Source organism: Durio zibethinus, chromosome 1, assembly GCF_047325235.1.
Source record: "Durio zibethinus cultivar Kanyao isolate XHJ-2024 chromosome 1, ASM4732523v1, whole genome shotgun sequence".
NCBI classification, from domain to species: Eukaryota; Viridiplantae; Streptophyta; class Magnoliopsida; order Malvales; family Malvaceae; genus Durio; species Durio zibethinus.
In genome coordinates, this window is record NC_143162.1 from 29,717,451 (window position 1) to 29,727,102 (window position 9,652).

Consider the following 9,652-nt stretch of genomic DNA (forward strand, 5'->3'; position numbering starts at 1 on the left):
CTTGCCCATCTATAAAATTGATAGCTAATATCAGGAAGTTCTTCTGTATTCTATCTTAGGTATAGCCAACGAAAAAAGAGAGTCATGGGCTTTCTTGGAATCTGCAAGGAGTTTTCCACGATTGCAATGATGTTAACTGTAATATTAACATCAGTAGCAGCTCAAGCAAAACCTGGCTGCCAAAGCCACTGCGGCAATGTCAGCATTCCATACCCCTTTGGTACAGGCAAAGGTTGCAACATAAGTGAATACTTTTTCATCAGATGTAATACCACTTTCAACCCCCCGAAAGCATTCTTAGACACTGATAATATTGAAGTGGTCGACGTAGCTCTCGATGGTCAGTTGCGTATACAAAACTGGGTAAGTTATGACTGTTATGGACCAAAAGGTAGACTTTGGTACTTAGGACGCGAGCTCACCTTGGCCAAATTCACCTTATCTCGTACCAGAAACAAGTTGACAGCTGTTGGTTGCGACACCTATGTATTCTTTGAAGGTTACTCGGAGTCGGGACAAAGGTATTCGACCGGATGTGTATCGTTTTGTAATAAAACAACCGATGTGACTAATGGATCTTGCTCTGGTACTGGCTGCTGTCTGCAAGAAATCCCAGAAAGAGCAACGAGTTATACCCTCAGTTTTTCTAGTTATACATACCATGCCGATATATTGAGTTTCAACCCTTGTAGCTATGCATTTGTTGTGGAGGATGGAGCCTATACCTTCACTATCCCAGATCTTTTTGGTTATAATATGAGTTACAAGGAATTCCCATTGATTCTTGATTGGACAATCGGGAATCAAACTTGCAAAGAAGCTAAAAACGAACTAGAAAACTATGTTTGCAAGGAAAATAGTGCTTGCATAGACGCAGAAAATGGTTCTGGATATTTGTGCAAGTGTCTTGATGGATTCCAGGGTAACCCTTACCTCTCTAATGGCTGCCGAGGTAATGATATCAGCCTCAACTTCTATGTTTTAATTTGGACAATTTCTCAATTCATAGTAATAAATTTATATTATTCCATGGTCAATATATTGAATGGAGTTATATTGTTATTATGAGCTTCTAGTTTTAACACATTTGTATTTTTTTTTCAGACATAAATGAGTGTGAAACTACGAGGCCCTGCAATACTACATGTCACAACCTAGTTGGTAGTTACAATTGCTCCTGCCCAGAAGGGTTTGACGGTGATGGCCGGAAAAATGGAACAGGCTGCAGTCCTAAAGTCAGCTCCGGAGGCCAGAATTTTCCTGTTCTTAATGTTGCACTAGGTTCGTACATATAACTTCTATTTTTTAAACTTAATTCTATTGGAAATTAAATACTCATTATATTTATCATTTAAAAAAAATTATAGCAGAAATGGATTATAAAATTTATACCGTTCTTCTTTCCATCATCCTTAGCTACCAATTAGGCCTTTTGTTTGTGGTATATATTCCAAGTAATTAAAGCAAATTATTGGAGTTTTGATATATAACAATTAGGCCTTTTGCAATGAGACCAAAGTAAATAACTAATCAAAGTTTAATTGAAGTAATTAACTAAAGCGATCTGATACATTGTAGTAATAAAACTAAGATATGGAGTTTAAATATTAAATAAAACGGAGTTTAGGTAGAGATATTAAATTTGATCCTTAATTTTCTCATTTGTAAAAATGTTAAAAATAAAAATTAATAAATAACATGTCTAACATAATGGACAATTGAGAAATATAAAATTAAACTGAAAAAGTTCTGTTAATTTATATCAATAAGTAACAATTAAAGAAAAAAAGATTAGCTTTCTAAGCTAAGTTTTTTTGGCGAAGCTTTCTAAGCTAAATTGAAATTCCATGATTCCATAAGCCACAAAGCCAATATTTACATATTAAAATTAATAAAAGAGGTTTGGCCTAATAATTATTACCCGTGCCTCCAAGATCGAAGCTCCCATCTCCTTTAATACTTCCTCATATTTACGGAAGGAAATAAGTAAATTAAAATGCTTGTAAATTGTTCAAGATCGATCAATCTGTGTCGTTAATTTAAATTTAATCTTGATTAATACAGGCATAGGCATAAGTCTGCCAGCTTTCTTCTTGTGCTCGTCATGCTTGTATTTGGGACTTCGGCAAAGAAAGCTCACCAAACTGAAGCAAAAATATTTTCGGCAAAATGGTGGCTTTTTATTGTGGGAACAACTTTCAAAGCGTGAAGATTGCGGTGAAACAGCTAAAATATTCACAGCTGAAGAACTCAAAAAGGCAACAAACAACTACCATGAAAGCAGAATCCTAGGCCAAGGAGGTCAGGGAACTGTTTACAAAGGAATATTACCTGATGGCAGGAACGTTGCCATCAAAAAATCCATAATAGGAGATGAGAGCCAAGTTCACCAATTCATCAATGAAGTAATTGTGTTGGCCCAAATCAATCACAGGAATGTGGTAAAACTGTTGGGATGTTGTTTGGAAATACAAGTTCCGTTACTGGTTTATGAATATATAAGAAATGGAACCCTCTTTGACCACATGCACAATGCTGCTCATCATGCCCCTCCCATACCATGGGAAACTCGTTTGAAAATAGCCACTGAAACTGCAGAAGCCCTTTCTTATTTGCACTCAGCTGCATCTCCTCCGATTATTCATCGCGATGTCAAGTTGACCAATATTCTCTTAGATGACAATTACAATGCAAAAGTATCGGACTTTGGTTGTTCAAGATTGATCCCTTCAGATAAAGCACAAATAACAACGCTTGTGCAGGGGACTCTGGGATACTTGGATCCTGAATACTTGCATACAAGTCAATTGACTGAAAAGAGTGATGTTTATAGCTTTGGGGTTGTTCTCATTGAGTTACTAACAGGACTAAAAGTGCTTTCTTTTGAAAGACCAGAAGCAGAGAGGAATTTGGCTATGTTCTTTGTTTCTGTGATGAAAGAGGAGCGCTTGGGGGATATTCTTGATGGACGAGTGGTGAACGATGAGAACATTGAGCAACTTAAGGAAGTGGCAATTTTAGCTAGGAGATGTGTGAGAGTGAAGGGAGAGGAAAGACCAACTATGAAGGAAGTTGCCTCTGAATTAGAAGGACTGCGGGCAATGAAGAAACGGAAGTCTGGAAAAGATTATTTGCAGGAGGAAGAGGAGCATGAACACTTACTTTATGGCGTGTACAACGACAGACCTGGTTACGAAGGTTCTAGCATAAACTCGATAGGCTATTACAGCATTAACAACCCAGACAACTTTGAAATTTATGGTGGGCGATGATTATATTTATATTGTTACAACTTATTATCGTCTAAACTTTTGGGTGTCCATCTTACTATTTCTTTATTCCTTTTTCGGTTTATGAAGATGCATGATTTAATATCGTCAGCAGAATCGGTGTGAATGTGATATCAGTAATAACCGATTTGATCTAAACGTTGAACTCTATAATATTTTGTCATTTATTTCTCATTTCCTTGTAAATTTCAAGTAATGTTTTATCCTGATTTTTTTTTAGATCTTTTCTTTTTTATTCTTTTGTCCTTGTAACGATATGGATACAATTAATTTCTCACTAGACCACTCTGCCTCCTGATCAATCTTAATTCCTCAAAGAAATGCAATTTAAAACAACTTGTCTCTCATTCAATTAATTTCCTCATCCATGGTTTTAAATGATCAAATTATATATATTCATCCGTGTGTGTGTGTATATATATATAATAGAAATACTTTATTTGAAATATAAAGTAGAAGTACTTTGACTATAATATTTATTGTAATATTATAGATATCACATCGGATATATACAATATTAATAGAATAAGAAAAGTAAGTAAATTAACAAATTAAGAAATACAAGAATGATAAATTCTAATATAACATCATATCGTATTCATAAATATTGGGACATAAATTCTGATATAAAACTTCCAAAGTCCCTTCCTTATCGTTATTCATTTGGAAAGAGAATTCATCTTTTAAAAGTAAAAGTTAATTATTTTCAGGTGAGTAAACACTTTTTAATTTTTATTGTTAGTTTAAGTGTAGATAATAATTCAAAAGGAGAATAAATTGGATTATCTTTAAATTCTTTCCCAAAATAAATTTTAGTTAAATTAAATGGAAAATTAAAATCAATATACTTTTTAATGAAAATATATTGTAATAAACAATAATTAATAAACTTGAAACAAATATGAATAACAATGAAATTAAAAAGAATAAGGATAGAAAAATCAAACACAATAATTTATAGAGATTCAGTCTTTCTCCAAAGGCACCTACATTTTTTTCTTTAACTTTCTTAGCCAAGCTTTAAATCCACAAGTAAAATGTTTTTTTCTAAGTTACAATCTCTATCTTGTCAAGCCTCAAGATAGTAATCTCTACCCTTTGTAGGATTATACTCTATCTCACTATAAAGCTATCAAAAGGATACCACACCTTTTGCTCCCCAACCCCCTTTGGATGTCAAAAGAATTTGCAAACAAGTAAAAACCCTTTAATAGGTAAGTTTTTACTAAGTTTAAGTATAAAGATGAATTGACAAATGTGGCTTGGGTACAACAAATACAAGGATAAAGAATCAAAGCTCTAAAAGCTCTTGAATTTTTTAAGGATTTTGATTGAATGCTTTTGAATTCTTGAGAGAATGAAGGTAAAGCTTGTTGGTACTTGATCTCTTGCTCCATAAGTGTGTTGGAGTGCCCAATTTATAGGAAAAATATGTTTGTAGCTATTAGGGATTGATTGAAAGAGAAAATACCCATTGAACATTTGAAAAACTAACCATTTGAAGCATTTTGTACAAGACTCAATTGATTTGATTTTGGACCTAAATGATCCTGTAAGCGACCCGATCACTCATTTCTTGTAAATGATTGATCCCTTTTAGCCAATTTACAATTTTGTGGCTTTCTAGATAAAAAAAAAATTGATCAATCCATTCACTTAGGGGATCGATTCATTTTCCAAACCCTAGACCCAATTGATCTTGTAACACAAGGGATCGATCCATTTTGTCAAGGAATCAATTTTGTTAACTAGGGGATTGATCATTTCTTTCCAAACTTGTATAAAACCTTCTTTAAACATGGAAAGAAGTTGATTTTTTTATCTTAAATCATTTTTCACTTGAAAAATAACTAGCAAAAGTTTTCTTTTTAAGTTCAAAACATTTTTCCAAGTTTTTCAAGGTTTAGCAAATCAAATATCATTTTATAAAAACAAATTATGTATTTAGTACAAAACTAATAAAACTTAATAACAATGTACTAAACAAATCTTTTACAAAATCATAATCAAGCTTATTTAGCTTAATGTTTTGTCATTTTAAAATAAGGATAAATTTAAGGCTAACAATCACCCATTTTTTGATATGACAAAACTTAAAGATAAATTTGCTTAGTGAAAAACATTTTAGGGTTTTGAAAGCTATTTTCAAAATTCATTTTAAAAAAGTCCCCCTTAAACAATGCATAGCAAAACCCAATAAATTCTCCCATTCAATAAATGTATCTCAACCTAATCCAACACAACTCAAAACGTACATATGTTAAAGCATATATAACTACAACTAAGCACACATAAACATATGTATATCAAAGCACAAGCAAATTTATCCATTTCACCACCTTTTGTCATAGCAAAAAGTTTTTAGCAAATATTCACAAATTCATTTCTTCCCCATTTTGTTTAAGGTCTCCATTTTTTTGCTAATAGTATATGTTATAACATATAGATCCATAGACCTATCGCTAGATATGATATAAAGGAGTCATCATCAAGCTCTTTTGTCTAGGTGTGATTGACCACCTAACTGAATCTAGCACATTTTAAATATAGTTTCCAAGCCTGACTTAGGTATATTTAAAAGGTAGATTCTAGTCCATGAAATCAGATCTAGGTTTGAGAGTACGGTTATATATGATAAAGGTTATAAAACCCTCAAAATATCCATTCAAAAGATGGTATCAATTTGATTTTGTATTATCTAAGCTTTAAAATGTGTTTGTAATTTTGGCAAGTAATTTAATTATTGAAAATTATCTTAAAATTACTCCAACAGTTTTGTAGTAATTTAAAACAATTTTCTTATCTCATGAGTATTCATGGAGACTCATACCCACTTTGAACAGGCACCATCATCGGATTCATTAAATATTTTTCAAGAAATTAATATTTGAAAATGATCAATAAAATCATCCAATCATTTGATAAGATTTAATTTCAATGCACATCTCTCAATAGCTTGGTGGGATTTTTATTTAAAAACCTTTTCTTATGAAAATTAAAAAAATCATTAAATCTTCCAATAATTTGGTAAGATTTAATTAAGAGATTTAAATCCTCCAATCATTTGGTAGGATTGAAAATTTATTTTTTAAAAAAATTCATTAAGTCCTCCAGTTGTTTGGTAGTACTTAATTCGAAATTTAAATCCTCCCATCATTACTTATTTTGAAATTTAAATATTCCAATCATTTGGTAAGACAAAAAAAATTTATTCTTCACAAAGATTCATTATGAAATTCTCCAATCATTTGATAGAATTCATAATTCAAAATTTAAATCCTCCAAATATTTGGTAGGATAAAGATACTATTTTATTTCATTTTTTTAAATAAAAAAAGTTATTATGAATTTCTCCAATCACTTGCTAGAAATCATAATTTAAACATTCTTAACTCATAAAAAATCCTCCAATTGTTTGGTAGAATTTATGGATTTATTTTCAAAAATTCTCTTTTTGTTTTTTAGAATTATCAATTAAAACAAATAAAATTTACATAACTCAAATGAAAATTAATTAATTAATTAAAAATAAAATATTAAAATCAATTATAAAATTAAATTAAATAAAATAAAAAAATAAAAAAAACCAAAAAAACTAATGGCTCGGCTCGGCTCGGCTTGGCTTAAGTTGTGGCTCAACTGCAAAAAGGATAGTTGGCTTACCTAGCTTTGATCACGTCTTAGATTGCAGCTAGAAGTGATAATAGTTCAGTTTGGATCGGATTTAGTTTGAGTTTTCGGGATGTTGCAGAATATTATGAAAATTTAAAATTCGATCTAAATTCGAACCAAATCAAATTTTACTAGTTCAGTTTGGTTTATCGATTTTTAGTTTTTAATTTTTATATATTATTTTAATATAAAATTTTAATATATTTAAGTATTGTTTGATATAAAATTATTATTTTTATTTTATAAAAATTTAAAATATATATAAAAACTAAGAAAAATATATAATTCGGTTCAGTTTGATTTTTGTTTTATTTTTCACCTCCATATTTAAAATCTGATCTAAACCTAATATATCTATTTAATATCCAAACTTGATTCGTATCGAATAAGAAAAAAAATCAATCTGAACCAAACCAAACACTATAGCTTCGAATCAATTTTTGGATTTCTTAATTTTTTTTCTCACCCCTAATTGCGGCTCAACTCAACTTGAATGAGGGCTACTGGAAATAGGTTACAAGCTGGGTTGTGCATAGGTCGATCGATGCAATGGCAAAACACGTAGATCTTTACCCTTTTTACTCCAAAATAGCATCGTTTCTTCTTTGTATAAAAGCCAAGTATTTTTTTCTCAAATTGTTCTTTTGTTCTCTCTTTGTTTAGTTTTCATTTTCTCTATCTAAAATGAATCAGTAGCCACTAGATTTTGCAAACAATGTCGTAAACTGCAAATCTTGCCAAAATTTTCATCAAATTCTAGAATTTTCAAAAAATTCCTAGAAAAAAAAAGAAATTTTAACAATTGCCTATTTGATTTTGACTTCCTAAGCACATTTAACCAAGAATTCTTTTAAAAAAAACTCCAAAAATTCTTCAAGATTCCAAAAAAAAAAAAAAAACTAACGAGGTTAACTCCCACTCCAAAAAATTTGCACCTCACTTTTATGACCTTTTTTCTTCTATTGATCTCTAATTAATCTCTATTTGATGTGATGATTGTTGTTGTGTTGTGTTCCTCTTTGTGCTTAGTACTAGTCTATTTATAGGATAAGGATTATAGGTTTGATAAAGTTTAAACTTTTTGGTAAAACACTTTAAGTCAACTTAATCTAATCCCCAAAAATTCCACAGATTATCTAAAATGGAAATATTTGCATTCTTAGCCAAACCATTTTTCAATTTTCCTCATTTTTTTCTACTTTTTTTTAGATAAGAAATAGTAATAAAAAAATAAATGAGATAACGTAAAAATGATGATAAAAATAAAATAAAATAAAATAATAACAATAAAAGTAAAAAAGAGATAAATAAATTAAGTAAAGAATAAAAATAAAGATAAATACAAAATTAAATATAAAATAAATATCAAGATAAATATAGGAAATAAAAAATATAAAATTAGACTTTTGGGCCTGAAACTAAGTTAGACCCAATTGACCCAAGACTAAATGAGATATCTATAGTTATCCCTTTTTGCACATTTTCTATGTAATAGGAATTATACAAAGACATAAATATCCATTACGTCTGGGTTTGTAGATGAAATTATTTGGACCTAACCAAATGTCAAAATGTCTTGGATACGATCAAAAATTAAAAATGATAGGTGGAGTGAAAGGTTGAAACATGATGACTTGGATTTAGTTTTAGTTAGAAAATCAAATGACTTAATCTTAGTTGAAGTCAAAAAATAAAATGACTTGATCATAACCAAAGTCGAAAAATAAAATAACTTTGTCTTTGTTGAAGTTAGGAAATGGTATAACTTGGACTTAGCCAAAGTCAGAAAATGATATGGCTTGGTTTTAGCTTAAGTCAAAAAGAAAAAAAAAAAAATATATATATATATATATAAGTTGGATTGAGCCAAAAATTGAATAATGAAAGTGACCAAAATAAACTAAAGTCAAAGATAAAAATGATTGGATTGAACCAAGGTCAAAGATAAAAGTAACCAAATTAAGCCAAAGCCAAAGATGGAAGTAATTGGACTGAACCATAAGTTAGAAAATTAAATGACCTGAATTGAACCGAGGTAGAAAATAAGTGATCGAGATTGAACTGTAAGTTAGAAAATTAAATGACCTGGATTGAATAGAGGTAAAAAATAAGTGACTAGGACTAAACACAAGTCAAAAAATTAAATGACCTGGACTAAATCGAGGTAAAAAATAAGGACATAAACTGAATCGCAAGTTAAAAAATTAAATAACTTGGACTGAATTAAGATATAAAATAAATGACCAAGACTGAACCGTAAGTCAGAAAATTAAATGACCTGGACTGAATCAAAGTTGAAAATGACTAGGTTTGAGCATAAGTCAAAATATGAGATGAAACGATATTATAAATAATAACCATAGGTTTAACGATCATGCCCAAAGGTCTTATAAATTGTACTCGGAAGACTTTGCGACTATTTTCGGAGGGCATACAAATCTTATTTATTTTTAAAAAACACTTCTTGAAACTAAGGAATGTTTTTTGAATCTTTTCAACCAATAATTAATGTCTTATATTTTTCTCAATCAAAGATTATCTTTTGAAAATTTTCCTTAGTTGAGGACTTACTGGTTTAAAATTTGTTTACTCGAAAAATTCTTATCCTTTCTCTAATTTAAACTTTTTCTTTACAATGTATGTAATAAATGTCATGAATGCAATGCATGTGTAATGAATGCATCCATAAT

At 30.1% G+C, this 9,652-nt stretch overlaps 1 protein-coding gene across 1 annotated transcript; it reads left to right on the top strand.

Annotated features, from left to right (window-relative positions):
* Window positions 1-3,380, top strand: LOC111311223 (wall-associated receptor kinase 2-like). Its single transcript, XM_022910598.2, has 3 exons — window positions 1-952; window positions 1,105-1,281; window positions 2,065-3,380. The coding sequence occupies exons 1-3, from the start codon at window positions 85-87 to the stop codon at window positions 3,270-3,272; spliced, it is 2,253 nt and encodes a 750-aa protein (XP_022766333.1). The 5' UTR covers window positions 1-84; the 3' UTR covers window positions 3,273-3,380.
* The last annotated feature ends 6,272 nt before the right edge of the window (window positions 3,381-9,652 follow it).

Excerpts from the sequence above, each read along its gene's own strand:
- LOC111311223 (XM_022910598.2), top strand. The coding sequence starts at position 85 with ATGGGCTTTCTTGGAATCTGCAAGGAGTTTTCCACGATTGCAATGATG. Across the intron at positions 953-1,104 it reads CCTCTCTAATGGCTGCCGAG|ACATAAATGAGTGTGAAACT; the intron begins GTAATGATATCA and ends TTTTTTTTTCAG. Across the intron at positions 1,282-2,064 it reads TGTTCTTAATGTTGCACTAG|GCATAGGCATAAGTCTGCCA; the intron begins GTTCGTACATAT and ends TGATTAATACAG.